General features: G+C 40.9%; 1 protein-coding gene across 2 annotated transcripts; it reads left to right on the forward strand.

Moving 5' to 3' along the window:
• Positions 1-14834: 14834 nt before the first annotated feature.
• Positions 14835-17758, forward strand: oxld1 (oxidoreductase-like domain containing 1). Of its 2 annotated transcripts, none has more exons than XM_085467009.1 (2): positions 14835-15084; positions 15885-17758. In XM_085467009.1, exons 1-2 carry the CDS (start codon positions 15034-15036, stop codon positions 16230-16232), a joined length of 399 nt encoding a protein of 132 aa, XP_085323135.1. In that variant the 5' UTR covers positions 14835-15033; the 3' UTR covers positions 16233-17758. The 2 variants fall into 2 exon arrangements, with proteins under 2 accessions (XP_085323135.1, XP_085323136.1); XM_085467010.1 differs by having other exon boundaries at positions 14836-15084; positions 15888-17758.

Raw genomic sequence — 17758 nt, forward strand, 5'->3', positions numbered from 1 at the left:
ATGGAACATCAGCACTGACTTGTTAGAGTGATGGCATCTTAATGAGTATGTTTTCTTCCTTTTGCTGCAAGCTCTGTACAATTTAGCATCAAGCCTGAAGAGTTTGATTTGACAGTCCTAATTACAATGGATGTCAACAAACTAGTGAAATCTGTAACTAACTACAGTCACTTCAGTGTGAAGTTGATGCCTCGTTTGAAGGAAGTCTTCAGTTTACAACAGCTTATGCAAATTCAGTTTAAATATTGACACAGAAACACAATTAAACATGAAAGAAAGGTTTTCAGGGGAAAGCGTGTCTAACCGAGTTTAAGCAAGAGAAAGTGGACTTTACTGCCTTTACTATGTGGGATTACAGTCTGCTAGCACAGATAGTTTCTAATGTACAGCAAATAAAATGATCTTGTAATGTTAATTACATGAATTGCTCATATGTACACACAGTTTCTAAGAAAAAAAGATGAATAAAATGGCCAGTTGGACATGTCCTCTACTTGAAGTTTGACTTTTTTCCATCGCAGCAATACAAATAACATATCTGTTTGAATAAAAGTGCAGCCACTGGCTGTCCAGTAACATGAGAATGTAGTTGTTATCATGCTGTGCGGATGTTACATGAGAGACATAACCGCAGGAGCCAAATTCAGTCATGTTCATCAACTGTTGCAAACCGATTGATTGATCCAGCGTCAGACGGCTGGCTTCATCAGAGGAGTCTGAACTCATCAAGGTCATCAAAGGAGAGACATGATTGGTTCTGGTTTCAGTTATATTCCATCAGATGACTCTCTGTTTAGAAAAAAACAAAGCAGAGTGACATATTTCAATCAGCCAGTAGCCTCTAAATATTAAATCTGGAAGGATTCAAGGAGGTGCAGAGAAAGTTCACAGAAATCTAAAACAGTGTGATGTTGACAATGTCAAACAGCCTCACATGGTGTCTGTTTACTCAGTACAGTCCAGCACATGTGAGTCATCTCAGTTATTTAGGTGCCAAATGCCAGCTCTCCTGATACACCTCGGAGCCTTTCAAAGGCAGACCTGCTGACTGTGTTGCACATGCCGTCTCTGAAAGCACAGATTAGATATGGTTATCATTAAAACTACATGTGCTTTTGTTTTTGGCTGTTAAACTGACAAAACAAACGCTTTGCTTCAAGTGTTAATGTTTATTGTGCAAATTTACTTTCCCACGAGACACAGCTTTGCATTTTTAACTGGCCTTACTTTTTTTGTTTATTTTCTTAGAAGACTTTCCTTCCATACTTAAATATTTGTATATTTAACTTCATGCATTAAAAGGAAAGCATAACCAGTGCTGCTATGGTTCCATAACCCTCAGCCATTTAAAGGCTGTGTTCCTCTGACAGAAACATGTGAGTGCACTTCCTGATTAGATACGATTCATATCAGACCCAGGGATGATCACGCTGCTCCCAATTTCCTGCTGATCTGTCCCCACATTCATTTTTCCCTCTGACATTTCCATCAATACGACACTTGACTTAAAATCACAAGAGATAAACATATTTACTAGGGGTGCAACGATATTCGTATCGATATTGAACCGTTCGATACAGTGCTTTCGGTTCGGTACGCATATGTATCGAACAATACAACATTTGTAATTTATTTTATCAACTTTCCTTCTGACGATGCTGTCTGTGTTGAGCGCTCAGTGAATCTGCGTTCGACTACTCCGCCTAGGCTGCACTGTCGAGCGCAGATCCACTGAGCACTCAACACAGACAGCATCGTCAGAAGGAAGAGCGCAGGGCAAGCTAGCAAGACAGAAGTTAAGCTCTCCTTGCAACATGGACCTCCCCCATTCAGATCTGGCGTTTGGAATTATTTTGGTTTTCATGTGACGTATGACCCTGAAGGTAAGCGAGTCATGGACTAAAGTAAAACAGTATGTTGGATGTGCCGTGCAATGCTCAATTACATGGGTGGGAGCTAGTGTGTTAGCGCAGTTAGCTCGTTAACGTGTTGGCCGTCTAGCCCCATGCACGGGGCGATCGGCGGTAGCTCGTTAACGGAGATTTGCCGTGTTGTGGCGTTAAGGTCATTTCAACGAGATTAACCTGAAAGCACTAGTGGGAACACAACGAATATGACTGCACATTTACACCGACATCATCCTAGTGCAAAGACCAAAACAACAAGCATGCTACTAACTTTAGCCGAGTCATTTAGACAGCTGTTAGCACATGATTCTCCAGAATTATTGGAACAAGTCTGCCAGAGATCAGTAATATCTTCCCCACTCGCTGTCTGAGGAGGGTGCACAGTATCCTGCGGGACCAACATCACCCTGCGCGCCACCTTTTCCATCTGCTGCCCTCAGGGAGAAGGTACAGGTCTATACAGGCCAGAACATCCAGACTGGCCAACAGCCTGTATCCACAGGCTGTGAGGCTCCTGAACTCTCTGCCCCCCTCTCACGGACAATAACCATATCCAACTTCTTAATAGCAATGAACTGGTCTGCATTGGTGCATCATATCTTTATTCTCTTCCCCCTCCTGCCCCCCCCCCCTCTTTCTTAAATAGATAACTATCATATCTGATATCATATCTCACAGTACAATAATATTGAATGGGTTGCATTGTTGTATTTTGTCATGTTTCTCAGGTCTTTGTCTGAATTTCTACGAACATTATTGCTAAGGATTGTCTTATTGCATTGGAGTCACACTGGGTTAAATATGTACACTTGGGTTTTAAGGGGTATTTATTATTTTCTTCTTTTTTTGGGGTTGTATGGAAGCCCCAAACGCAATTTCATTGTTCTTGACAATGACAATAAATAAATAAATACTAAATAAAAAAAATACTAAATCATCTAGAGCAGGGGTGGGCAATTCCAGGCCCCGAGGGCCGGTGTCCTGCAGGTTTTAGATCTCACCTTGGGTCAACACACCTGAATCACATGATTAGTTCGTTACCAGGCCTCTGGAGAACTGCAAGAGCTAATTTAGCCATTTAAATCTGCTGTGTTGGTTCAAGGACACATCTAAAACCTGCAGGGACACCGGCCCTCGTGGACTGAGATTGCCCACCCCTGGTCTAAATTATTACTGATCAGTTGGGTAAGTCTCTCATTTATATACAGACTGTGGTCAGAAGTTTCTAGAGATCCAGAGTTTCACCCAGGCTGGAAATAATACAGTGTTGATATCGAGGTGTTAGTAACAGCAGGCAGCACCTGGACTGTAAAACCTCTTCCCTACATCACTGATCTGAAAAAAGTCAGACTGGATACACTCAAGACCCAAGAATCATGATTTATTAAACCGTATAGTTTTTCATATTTAGTACAATAAAAACAACAGTTCAAAGGCACATTTTACCACATTTTCAATGCTTTTACATAATTAGAGGCTAAATGCTTTATTTGATCCTCTTCCTGCTTCCCACTGACTGTATCCCCACAGATCTCGACTACCTTCCCCCCTGCTCATATTTCACTTGTCTTTATTAAACCAGCTCAGGCCACTTGATGCTGTCGGCTGTGATTTATAACCGAGCCAACTGCTGTGGCCTGATAACCTCTAACTGTCCTGAGGCGGTGATGCAAGGCTGCGCTGTGGATCTATTTTAGGCTGAAAGGTCCCGCCTAACACACGTGTGTTTTCACCAGAGGTTATCACATCCATATGATGGAAGGTGTAATAAGAATTCTGTTCAAAATGTCGAAGCTGCTGAACAGATAAGACAGGACAGGAGAACATGTTCTGGAAAGAGTCAAATGATAAAGCGCTGACCTCAACTTGTTATTACTAAAAACAGAACTTACATTTTATGCAAGGTTTGCAGGCTCACAAGAGGATGTGTAGTTCTTCATTTGAATTAAATGAACTTCTTTTTGATAACAAAAGCACTTTCTGTGTCTCACAGAAAAACTGAAAATGAAGGTTGGCATGATGAGTCACCAAAGGGGAAATTTTAAATTTGAATCCAAAAAATGGAATGAGACGAGAGCCCATCAGCTGATTGGGGGCAGTTTGTATTTATAATTGATTTCAGCAGTTTGTAATACTAACACAGTTTTTATTTAAATACACCAGCAGGTTAGAGAGCTTAATTTGGTAGAGAAACCAAACATTCACATAGATACCCTAGTATCAATAAACATATACACTCACAGTCATACCTAAAACCAGTTTAGAAGCACAGATTAACCTAAATGGGAGAAAACCCATGCAGAATCCCATGCAAGGGCGGAACCCTTGGAGACAAAATTTATACAGCTGAAGGTGTCTGTCTGAAGGTGGCGCCTCCTGCATCACACCTGAGCCCCATCTGCTGTCAATTACTGGAGGACTATTTAAGCCAGCGCTGCCTGCTACTCATCGCCAGTTCGTTCAGTCACTTACTGGGGTAACTCGGCCACGCCTGCCCTCGCCCTGTCTTTGTCTGCAGCTCTGCTTCCTGGTGTACAGGTCTCTGCACCATCTCACCTTTGATTCACCGCCTGTTGTTCGCTTCCTCCAGTGCTGGCTTTCTCGTTCCACCTCCGTCATCAGCTCTCATTAAGGAAACCATCACCCAGTTACTTTCCAGTTACTCCTCAGTCTGGCCCTGTTGCAGAGCTCCCGTGGACCCGATCGCAGCCTCTCGGGACGCCTTCCCTATAAGCTGTGCCCGTTCCCACCAGCTCCTGCTTCGCTCTTGTTTATCCTTGTTTTGTTCCCATTCTTTCTTGCACAAACCTCGGTTCACGACAGAAGAACAGTTTAACGTTCAAAATACAAAGACAAATGCTGTGTTACGTGTTCAGTCCACATGGACAGTGGTTTGGCACAATGGGAGATTTATTTTGGTAATTGGTTAGCTTTGTTGTTTTACTTCCTGTCCTTGTCTGTTTCCCTCCTTAATCCTTGCCTGCCTGCTCTCATGTTGAATGGATACACTTTTATATACTATATTTATATCATCCTTCCTTACTCTGTGTATTTCTTCAATGTGTCTGTTTTTTCATTCCCATTTTTGCTCATTTAAACTGTTTGTTATTTTTTTGTGGATTTTTGAAAATTGAATCAGTTTTAAAATCATTCTATTTATAGCTCGAGTTTGCATTTATCGAATTTCCCAGAGGAACCCACCCGAGGGATTAATAAAGTTCTATCTAATCTAATCTAATCATTTTAGTCTCCTTCTTGTTTGGTGGGGAAAAAAGGACTAGAAGCAGAAATGCAGCTCTTGAATATTAAATCACTGTTGTGGTGCATGCAACATGCAATTCAGACAGAGCATAAATACCACTTAAGGACTGGTTAAGAGCTAGTTCTTAACACCTGTGGAGCATCCAGGGGTGAGACCTGTTTTCAAGGATTACTTAAAGAGTAATGGAATCATTTACCCTCTCAACTCGACATGTTTGGTCTTTCCTTCTTTTATTAAAAAGTGGTGCATAAAACATAACAATATTCGACAATGTGAGAACATCTACGGCAGGAGTGAAACAGACTGTGAGCTACTGGCAGACCAGGTATGTGAGAGACGGAGCAGTCTGTCCAATCAGTCAAACACAAACACAGCTTGTTATTGAGCCTGGAAATAAACTGAGGCAAACAAGAAACGACGCTGCAGCTGAGCCTTTAATATCCATAAATGCCACTTTATGGCATGGATGTGACGTACAGTAATGGACTGTGTACACAGTGTGAAAGGCAGCGTCATGAGGTGAGGCACACTTTCCAAGGGGTGCATTAGCAGATAACCAATTCAAACACCCTAACAAGCATTTACCAAAATTCAGTTTACCAGAGCTGATACTCGCACACAGGCAAAAGTTGCAGCACTAAGCATCTTTGGGATTTGTTTGAGTGAGCGTATTATTAAAAATGACAAGAAACACTTATTTTAAAGGGAACTTATTCCACCTGGAGCAGGCCTGAAACATAAAGGCTTTTTTTACCAACCTTTGTAGACACAAAAGTTAATTAACAACTTCAAATACATAAAACTAAATTAAAAAAAAAAATTAGACTGCAATAAAAGTTAAAGTTAATACATTTAAAAGGACAGCTTGATCAGAGTCTCCAGAGTCCATTATATGTAATATTAAGATGATGAAAATCAGTTTTAGGTGCAGTCTGATAAATTGCGTCAGCTAAACTGTCACTGGTAATAAAAGCAATGAGGCAATTCTCTGTCAACATTAAATAATGTCTGTAATGATGCAAAACACCAACAATAAGGTCAGCTTCCTTCCAGACATAGTCAATATGTAACATAAAAGTAATTTGACTTTGTCCTTCATTTGTTCCAGGAATGACTGATAGACTCGGCTCGGTGTACTTGGCAGCCAGACCCATACTCTGCCACTTCACAGCTCCAGTCAAAGCACCTCTGTCCCTTCAAAATATCTCCCACCGCTCTGCTGCCTTCCAGCTCCTCTCACTAAACCAAACCGAGCAGGACATCACCTGGTGGCCTCACGTCAGCGTTCAAATACACTGTTATGTTAACACTATAATAAAAAAAGATTAAACCAAGCCTGTCTTTCATGAGCATTTTCACTGCTGTTCCTATCGAGATAGTTGCATCAAGAAAGGCATCTCTACCAGCTGAAACGTGCAGAGCTAATAGCCGTCTCCTTTAGCGACAGTGAACTGTGCTGGTGGCCCAAGTGTTAATATTTAAGGCACCTGGTTGGTCAGTGTTCCTGTGCTTCCCTGACAAACACTAAAAGAATTCAGTTTGCTTTTGCTCAACCATCACTGACCTTCATGTGACCTCAGCGGCAGCGAATGATTTACCAGCTGGCGCACCTGAGGTGAAAACACAGAGTTATACCACAGTCTGGTTGGAAGTTCAGTCCAATCTGTCAGATTCAAAGAATGAGCATCGACACTATTTAAGTTCACCTGGGAAAGAAAACTACAGACTTTTCAAAGAAGCTTTTTTAGCATTTATATTGTGCTACAGTGGTGTATGTTCATATTAAACATGTATAACCCTGGTTACAAATGTTACAATAACACGATAGAAAAATAGAACAATAAAAAAACAAAAAATTGGAGGTCATAATGAGTAAAATTCTTCTTCTAACTAATTCATAAAAGGCAGGATTCTGGATTTCCCTGATCAGACTGGCACTGAACTGACTGTGTGATGCTCTGGACCAGGACATGATGTCATGTCCTGATGTTAATTTCTTGTTTTACTAATGGATTTTGACTGTGATTTATAGGAAATCTAACTTAAAGGGTCAATGCACCAAAACAGTGATTTCTGATAACATTTGATTGCTCATAATAGAAAAATTAACTCACACCACTAATGTGGCTCTATTGGCTTTCACAGAACACACCAGTCTTATATTCTCTTAAAAGAAATAGATTGTAAAATACCGAAAGCTTTAAAAGGATTACGTATACATTTGTTTTACAGTGGCATAACTGCTACAAATGGTCAAAGTTTAAAATATTGAGGTCAGAGTATGAGCCAAAAGCCAAAATCTAAAGTTGGATACAGGGGATGAATGAAAGGGCTACACAAAGGCCCAGAATAAGATTAATAAGGTTTGGGGTTTTTTTTAACTTTTAGCTGCTGCAATTGTCCAAAAAGCATACAGTAAACACACTTTAAAGCACAGCAGTGTAATAAAATTAATGTGACCACGGCAGCTGACTCTTTTTGGAAAAAGCACTTGTTATATTGTAACACACAGTGTGCACAACCCTCTACCACACATATAAACTCCTCTTCCTCATGTATGCACTGCACATGTTCAAAGTTTTCAATAATGAAATTATACGATCACCCGGGTTGATGCAGCTGATGTGCACCTGCTGAAACTGTAGCAGCAAAAACAGCTCATTATGCTTGAGGTTTATCTTCTGACTGCATTTCTGAAAAGCTCTTTTCACCTGGAGGAGCTCCTTCCTCATTTGGGCTTAATTAGACACTTCCTCCGCCGCCTCGCTCTTGTTTACTTTGTTACTGCCTCGTCCTCTGAGGGAAAAACCCCTCATTGTGCTACAAAGTTCAGACAACATAAGTGCAGTGTGGTGTGTGTTTGTGTGGTGTGAGGGGATAAACAATATAAGCAAATGTGATTGTTTCAGCTGATTTACAGATTTCAAAGACAGTTTTTACAATCATATTTTCCATAGATCACCTTTTTTAAGTTACTGCCTAACATAACACACAGACACCTGATAGATGAGGTGTTTCAGGCATGTTCTACTGCAAGGAGTGCCCAGGGTAGATCCACAAGGCACTGGAGAAATGATGTCTCTGCCCTGTTGCCCTCATGGGATGAAGAGCAGCAGGAGGATGGATGGACTTGTCAACGCTAGTTTAGGTCTTTGAAACTCTAATATTTGGGAAAATGTTAAGCTTACATGCTTTTCTGATCTGCACAGAAGTAACCTCTAAAATAACTTAGAAACAATAATGTTGCCATGGATACAAGCTACCCAAGAAAAGACACTGGACTGGACTGTGTGCTGCAAACCAAGCCTTGCTTACATTTCAGATAACAGATGACCCTAAACTGCCTGTTACATGTTAGTAGTCATGACTGCAATTTGTACACTTCCATTCTGGATCCTGATTATCAGACATTTTCAGATAGTTTTGTCATAAATGAAAGATAATGTGCAATAAAGATGATGTAATCGGATTAGGTCAACAACCAGTTTGTGCTGTGATGTAGTTTTTTCCATCACCAACAGAAATAATTTACACTGATTTCTTATTCAAAAATATGCTTAAATGCAATTCAACACTTTATTTGTTTTCCTGGTAAACTGACTCGCACACACAAATATTTTTCTGCCACTTCTGGCCATTCACTGTTCACTTCCTTGTGATTTTATGGAAGCAGCGGCTCCACGAGTGAGTGAACAGTGTGGTCTTTGTGCGCTCAGGACAAAGCTGGTGCTGTGAGTCAGCCATCAGGACCTTGAGGAAGGACACCTGAGCACCAAAACACCTCCATGCTACCTGTTAGACTGAGCTCATCGTCGCGGACTCACAAAACAGCGGGAGTTATCAGTGCCACTCTTCCCTGTTTGCCCAGACTGTTAACACACCAGCAGCAAGAAACTGTTTCCTCAGTCATGCAGTGCTGCCCTATTAGAGGTGCATTACCAAATAAACCTATTTTGCACCACCAACCCGTAGGAGAGGAAAATATGCATGCCTCATATCTGAGGTCAGACAGCATGACAGAAATGATAATCAACACTTTGCTGCCAGTCTGAGTTTCAGAATCCAGAATCCAGCAGATGACAAAATCCAGGAGGAACCATAGAAGCAGGAACACAGAACAACCAGAAACATTACAGGCAGTGTTAACTAATGCACTGGCAAAGAAATGGGAAAACTTAAGCTTGTTATTCACACGGAGCTACAAAAGAAAGTGATCGCAGCTGTGGGGAACAACAGAGACGCCGAAGAAAACCAAACACAAGGCACAAAAGACAACTGACAAAATAATACAGGAAGTGAAACGTGATAACTCAACAGGAAAACAGACACAAAAGAACCCAAAACAAAGGAGCTGGCATGGGAGAATGGAAGTGAACCGTAAACAAAAAGAAAAATACATAAAGATAAATATATCAAAAACTATGACCAGGAATGGAGGAAAGGGAAAACATGGAGCTAAAGACAGCGTAATCTAAGAAGATACCAGAAGATAATTACAGAAAACCAAACTAAAAGTTCATAAACTCAAGACATGTGCTTGTTTTGATCCCTTTACCTTCGTTTTGAGTCTCTTAGTTCTTGTTCTGAGACTCAACTTGTGCTGATTTTATTCTTCTTTGTGGGTTTTTGTGCTTTTTTATGGCTATTTTACGTCTCCTTGCTATCACTTAGAAGTTAGTCTGTGGTTGTTTTATGTCTTATCACATTTCTCGCACTTTTATCGTTGTTGTTGTGTGCCTGGAAAATATTTCCCACCGCGCGGGTGAATGTGCAACAAGTTGTTAGAAATACTCCCAGACCTTTTGTGCACCCAGGCTTTCACTGGGATTATCTGTGATAAAGCTAATCCTGCAGAAAGCCTGCAGCCACTGCAAAGCTGCGTGTTGTTTGTGTCAAAGCAGTTTCTAAAAAGTCAAAACGATGTCTAAAGTTTGAGGCTTTTATCCTTTAACCCTATTTAATTTCACTGAACACTTGTCAGCTGTTAAATTAAGAAACTCCCAATAAAATAAACCCAAACAAAAAATGTGCACACCAGTTTTACTGCTGGTTTGTTTTTTGGTCCTTTGGGCCCCTAATCCAAAAACTGAACGCATATTTTGTTTCTGTTTGGATATTAAACATCGAATCCCTGCTAATGAAAACGTCCTACACACAGAGAAACTTTGTTGTAGTAAAATAACTCAAGACTCATCTTTGCAGCACCTCAGGGAATTCCCAGGAAGCCCAGAGGAGTGCTGAGACTGCACTTTGGGGCCATGTGAAACTTTTCCTAAATCAAAAATAGGGGTGAGGCTGCTCCTGAGGAAAGAAGCTGGTGGAGCTCTTGGAGAAAACCGACCCCATGGCCTCCACTGCACTCAAATGCCTGGCATACTTGAAAGGTTCTCAAAGCTCCCTGATCATCTTAACCATGACTTTGCATTCCACAAATGAATCAAACTTTTGTTTAAGTTCATGTAAAAGCAACATTTTGTGTAATATTTATTAGTATTTGTTATCATGTGTGTATACTCCTGTGCACAGACTGCATTCAGTCAACACAGTTTAAAAGGCTTTTGTGTTTAGTTTTGTGGCAGCACGTGTAGTGATTAGCAACCTGTGTGTGTCCCCCTGTTTCACCCCACAGTCCAAAGACATGCACGTTTAAACGGTGATGCTAATACAGCTGTGGGTGTGGATGTGTGGGTGTCTGACTCTGTGCACTGGCCCTGTAATTGACTGGTGACTGGATCTATTTTCAGTTGTTTTCCATGTCTTGGTGATTGTGTCTCTTTGTTTGTTTTGTATCATTAATTTGTAACCTCTATTTTTATATATGTTGTCATTAAGGGATTGTTTTGTTTCTTTGTGGTTACTTTGTGTCACTATGGTGAGTCTGATAGTTTCAATTTCAACAGTTTGAGTGTTTTACTTGTGTTTTTATATCACTGTGGGAACTGTGTCTGTCATTCTTTTGAGATTGTGTTTGTTTGTGGTCATTTGGGGTCTTTTTGTGATTGTTTTACACTTTTTGTCACCTTTTATGCCACTGTGGCCATAGTAACCGTCGCTGTTACTTTTTTGTGTCTTGGTGTTTCATTTGTCTCTTTTTGGTTGTTGTGTATCACTGTGGTAATCACGTGTGTCACTGTCTTTGTGATCGTTTTTGCCTCTTTGCTTATCTTTCTGCATTTCTATATTACAGTAGCAGCTGATCAGATGACCCCGTGTAATGTAAAAGGCATATTTCTATGTGCATTATGATGTGACTGCATTAATTAGTATCTTCTTTTATTTTGGGAAGATCACAAACTGTCGGGCACACTTCCTGATAACAAAACCTTTGTGGGGTGGACTCTTTTTATGAAAACCATAAAACCGTTATGCTAAAACTGAACCATTGAGCCTCTCCTCAGGATAAGTCACAGAGGGGACTTCTGCTGAGATAACATGCCCCACCACACACCTGGTATCTCATGCCAGGCTGAGCAGCTGCTGTGTTTCCACACACGTTACCATGGATGTGGACTGCAAACACTGACGTCTGTGGGGACCTCACTCACACTACACACACACACAGACATGTCCTCCATGCATCAGGGAACTGATCAAACAGTTAAACCACAGCCATGCAGAGAACAACGACATCAGAAGGTTTGTCTTCACGTGTGGAGACGTTTCACCGACCAAATCTGCTTTACTGTGGCTGTAAAGCTCTTTCAGGCCACTGAGCCATAATTCACCTAAATCTGGGTCACTGAAAATACTTTGTGGAGAAAGCATTTGAGCCTTTTAGTACAGTAACAAAAAAAGTCAGTCAGTAAGGCCAATAATCCAAACAAGAGGCAGGCGAAGGGCAGTGTCCATAAACGGGTCACTTCCACGCATGAGAAAATCTAACAGGAACTAAAAATGAGCAACAAACAGGAAAATCTTACAGAAGAATTGTGCTGGAAAACACAAAAACAGTTTAAAAGCTTGATATTTGCAGAGTGCTGCTCAGGTGGAATAAATACTGGAATGACAAATGAGCTAATGCTACAAAGGTGTGACACAAAAGGGCAGAGCACAGCACAAAGGCTGTAAGAGAGCTGAATGAAGTGTTTGACAAACAGAGATTTCAAAATATCGCCCTGGAAAGCAACCGAGGTGCTTAGTCTGTGTAGATTCTCAGTCATCCAGGTCATGGAAGTCTTAAGAGCTTGAGAAAAGAAAGCAACTGGACTTCGTTGAGCTTGTAAAGATGTTTTGCCTCGCATCCACAGTTCAATTCAAAACAAAAGGTGGAGAGTCCCAGGTAGTCCCCTAGTGAGGGTTGTCCCCTTTGAAGGTTGTCCTGAGGGTCACCTTGCCCCAGATGAGCCAATAGGTCACATGATAGGGTGTGGTAAAGTCCCACGGTGGTTTCACCCTTAACCCCCTGTGATGAAAATAACCCATCCCTTTTTTACACCTTGGCTCATATGAGTCATGTGATCAGCAGTAGGTCAGCGACCCCTCAGGACCACCGAGTCCAGGTGTTCTCTTTTTTCAAGCTCTTAAGACAACCGAGACACTTTGCTCCTGTCTTCAAGTAAAAGGATCATTTGACTTTATTCTTAAAGCATTTTGTTAAAAACAAATCAGTGTGGATCATCTCCACTTCATTCAGAATGAAAAATATACAATCAGTCTGAATCAAATACCAGACAAATCACCAACAGCTGTGACATAATGCAAAATGTAAGGATACATTTCAGAGGACTAGAGGTCCCACTACACGGTCCCAAAAAGGGTTTTACATCAAGAAAAATCTCATGTTTATCCATTTAAACATAAATGAAAATCTTTTTATCTACACATGAATCCCCTGGAGAGATTTTGGATACTGCATTGTTTTATGTCTTCCAGTATAGCCTAGCAGTTAACAGACGGCCAGCTACTGAGATCATTTTGTCTGTCTCAGGAGCAACTGAGGCAAAAATTTTTAGACTCCAGTTTCCAGTTACACACTTCTTATTTTTAGGAGTTTCTTCTTAATCAAATTTCTGTTTTTAGCCTGAGGATCTCAACCTCCTGATCCTTGATCTTAAACTCCACTAAAACACAAGGCCAAACGGAGAAGTGAAGTTAAATGGAAAATCTCCCCCTCCTTTGTTTGTTTAAATGGGCCCGCTCTTAATCCATAGAAGGAAAGAGATAACTGTGTGTGGGTAAAGTGCACAGTGCATTGAATAGAAGCTGTCTGGCCTGATTGGCCACATGCTTTCTGGTCAGTTGGTTCAGTGTGTTTACCTTTGTATGTAAAAGTGGTGCACGGCAGTAAAAGCCAGTAAAGATGAACCAGTGTTACAGTGACTACTTCTAAACCTAATCTAAATCTAATCTCTTCTTACTGTCAGAAACAGCTGATTTGTTTTTTAAATAAAGGTAAGTATACCTGAAGTACTCATCGCAGAAACAAGCTCCTCTGTGACTGATTATTTTAATATATGTGACATTAATGTGTGTGATTTCACCACTGTAGCTGTTGAAGACAGTAACTTTTACTAGTTTTATTTCAGTGCATGTCCATAATAATGTTCCACCACTAAGGATAAATATATATATTAAAAATAATTATGTTCTGCAGCATTCAGAATTTCACCAAGATAAGAACTTTATTCATCCAAAAAGGAAACGCTATGTGTATCCACTATCCCTCCTCTGCTGATGTCGACCATCTCAGCCTCGCCTCTCTAGCTTTGTTTCCAAACTGCTCAACCTGACCTGTCCCTTTGATGTATCCATGTCTAATCTTATCCATTCTGGTCATCTTCAGCTCTGCTGCCCCCAGCTGTTGTTTGGTCAGTGCCACAAACCGTACACCATAGCAAGCCTCACTACTATCTTGTAAACCTTCACTTTCACTTTTGTTGCTATTGTTCTGTCATAACTCAATCACTCCATCCTGCCTGTACTGTCTTCTTCACCTCTCTTGCACACTGTTCACTCATCCACTTCCACCTGTCTCCTTCTCATTCACACATATGTATTCTGGCTTCTCTTTTCAAAGTATACCTCCACCTCTTCAGGCTCTCTTCCACCTGGTCCCTTCTCTCACTATAGATCACAGTGTCATCTACAAGTATCACAGTCCACGGAAATTCCTGCCTGATGTCATTTCTCAACCTGTCACCAATGCAAACAAGAAGAGACTCATAGCCAATCACTGATGTAATCTCACCCCCACCTTGAACCCATCTGTCATTCCTACCACACATCTTACCACTGTCCCTCTATATGTCCTGCCCCACCCTCACATACTTTTCTGCCACTCTTGAGTTGCTGTACCACGGCTTTCTCTGATTCACCAAAATGCAGTGAAGCTCCTGACCTTCTTTATACTTCTCCATCAACACTCTCAAGGCAAATATGGCATTTCTAGTGCGGTAAGTGATCAAACACTATAACTATAAAATGAATACTGTAGTATTAATAGTAATCATTCCGTCTAGTGAAGACAAATATTATTTTTGACTTTTAATGTGTGTCTTTAATATTTGTCTGGCTTTACTGCCGTTTCTGCTTTGTTTGTATTGTAGAATACTGACACCTGCTGGCCAGATGAGGGAAATATTTTTATGTCCCGCCCAAAAACCTAATCAATGCTTTCAATTGGTTTAAATTTTACAAAGCCCCCATTTAATTGGGTGATATGCTTTATATTGGCCAATCACCGCTGTTGTTTACAACCAGCCTCAAAAGGTCAGAGTTGAAAAATGGGAAGCAATGCAGCTTTAGCTGTCACAGCAGCTAACATGGTGGAAGTTGTAAACTCCAGGAAGGAACAGCTTAATTAAACATTCACTCTAGAAAATGAACCACACAGACGCATAACCGCCCGTCCTGCCCGACTCTGCGATGCTGTGTGCGGGTGTTAAAGCCGTGAGGTCGTCGGCGTCATTACGAAAGGTTGGTGGCTAAGCTAACGGTTCGTTTAACAGCTGATGATGTCCGTTGTGTTTTTAACACTGGAGTAACTTTACACGGTCACTCGTTTGGGTTGGGAAAGCCCCGGTGTCCCTCCCAGGAGAGCTGAAGGACGTTACTTGAGAAAGGGAGCTCTCCTTAGACTGCCGAACCGAGATAAGCGACACAAACTGGAGGGAGGCTGGAGAGAGGAATTCAGAGAGGCTGGAGGGATTTACAGACCAGGATCAAACCTTTGAACCCTGTAAAGAGCAGATAGGAAATGGAGAGCCTTGAGAATTCAGTCTACTATTATTATTATCATCATCCTTATTATTATTATTATTATTATTATTATTATTATTATATTATTGCATTATTATTGAGACCATACTAGGATCAAGAAGTTACAGCCCCGGGAACAAATGTTTGGTCCTGCTTGCATCGTCAGGCTTTTTTCCCTTTCTTCAGTAATTATACTCATATATGAAAGTGTACTTACTGTACATGTACACAGAATAGCTTGATTTTAACTTACTGAATCCACCACCATGCACAGTTTCACTAAAATCTTTACAGTGTCTTATAGAAAATGGACGATGGGGCTTTTATAACCCTATTTCTAATTTAAGTATCTTTACATACACACACCTGAAATATGAAGAGATTATTAATACTTAATATTTATAGTATTATTATTATTATTATTATCATTAGTATTTAAGAGACTAAAATGTAAAGACAGATTGATGTGTCCTCACCATGTTTCACATGATTTTCACTGGTCCTCTCACTGTCCTCAGCAGTTATGGACGAGTCATCTTCACAGCGGGATTGTTCACCACCTCCCTGCAGGACCAGATTCGCCTGCTGCTCCTCCTGTTCTGACGGACTGTTCTGAGCCCGCCGACACAGAGCAAAAGCGTGACTCCATCTCCACTTGGACCCCCGCCCAGGGTCCCCCGCCGCCTCCTACGCACTGCTGCATGAGTGGCTGTCATAACTGCGTGTGGATCGAACACGCAGAGCAGCTGCTGGAGTACTACAACGATGGAAGCGAGCGGGCGCTCGCTGCTATTGAGGAGAACGTCCTCGATGAGAACCTTAAAACTTACCTGAAGATGGAGATCAGACTCTTAAAAAAGACGTGACCGTCGCAGCCAGTGGCATTGACCGCAGTGCTGCCAGAAACCCTTCACAGGCTGAGGTTTTACAGCACACAGTGTACCTCCACATTTTCACCCCTCCTTCATCCTGTGGGGGCCACAGTATATGTCTCATTTTAGAAAGCTGGCAGACGTTAACAGATAAGACTTTGGGTCTTTGGTGGTCATTGTTATGTTGCACTAATATTTGCTTCTAAAAAGCAAGGGGGGAAGAGTCGCCATCTGGCAGGTTGCTGGAAATCATAAATATTCAGAATAAAAATACTCTTTGATTTTTACTGGAATCTGTTCAGACCTGCTTTGGCCTTTATTTCATTTAGACAGTGCAGATCTGTCAGGATGTCAAGAAATCTCAACCATGAAAGAAAAAACACAAACACTTACATTTGCAGAAGCTTATTAGGATTATCAAACTACTTCATTTGAAAATGAAAGCAACTCATTGTAAAAGAGTTGAGTCAGGAAGTCTTTCTCCAAACTTCGAGTGTTTTTAAGTTATCTAAGGTTACAGCTTCCTCTGAGGCTCCACAGTGTGCAGAGAACAGATGCCAGTCGGACCCTTTTAGATCTTGACATGTTTGTTTTTTTTCTTAAGGAAGTAGTTCATGAAAGTCACAGTGTGAAATGTTCTTTTTCTGTTAGAACCTTGTTTGTTGGTCCAGTTCAGATGTTACTGATGGGGGCGTTCTGTTGCAAAACTACAGAATCATGAACCTGGACTACAAACAGGTCCTCTTAGATTTCTTTGCTGGTCGTGCAGGCTGACCAAAGACAATCCAGTGAAAATAGCACTTTATTACCAAATATTTGTAATAGGAAATGTTATTCTCTCTGCTGTCTACTCATACTCAGCGCAAGATTTTCTTATGTGGGTCATATGAGTTGTTGGAAGGTATTATTTCTTTTAATAAAGTGTGTCTTCTGTTAAAGGAGGTGATGAAGTATTAAAGCACATTTCCTTAGTATTTGGAGAATTCAGTGAGGTCTGATTATTGAGGTCTCACTCAGATAAAAAGCTGCCACAACTTTAGTTTCCAACAGTTAAAGTTGTGCACAGACTGCAGTCCAGCCAGTGGTCTGCTTATAAAGCATAACATTGCATCATAACACAGTCCAACGATTCTCTACATGAAAGACCATCGTTACTGTGAATAAACATAAAACAAACTAGTCCAGTGAAGAAATAAATAGCTCGAGCTTTCAGGGTCTGGAACTGCAGCTTTTTGAAGGTGTGATGAGTTTTTGTCCCTTTCTAGTGGATGTTTGCAAGTAATAGTTATAATGTGCACAGCATCATGAGCTGACAAGAGGAGCAATGCTTTAAACTTGAGGGATGTCTGAATTGTTGTCACGTGCTGTTTGGCGTTTGATTGGTTTGCATTGTGTCTTTGCAGCATTTGCACATTTGAAGCATCCGAACAACACTTTGCCTCTCTGTATTTGACTTTATTTAAATCATATTAGCAATTAGTTTTAATCCAATGCTTGTTAAATAAATATTTTTTATTTAC

This window comes from Copadichromis virginalis, linkage group LG8 (assembly GCF_057382275.1).
Source record: "Copadichromis virginalis isolate Kocher_CV1m ecotype Utaka linkage group LG8, C_Virginalis_male_GT1.1, whole genome shotgun sequence".
Lineage (NCBI taxonomy): Eukaryota > Metazoa > Chordata > Actinopteri > Cichliformes > Cichlidae > Copadichromis > Copadichromis virginalis.

What these genes read in the sequence shown, in the direction of transcription:
- oxld1 (XM_085467009.1), top strand. Translation starts at nt 15,034, where the DNA reads ATGCTGTGTGCGGGTGTTAAAGCCGTGAGGTCGTCGGCGTCATTACGA. An exon ending in CGTCGGCGTCATTACGAAAG is followed by an intron (nt 15,085 to 15,884) that starts GTTGGTGGCTAA and finishes CACTGTCCTCAG; the next exon opens with CAGTTATGGACGAGTCATCT.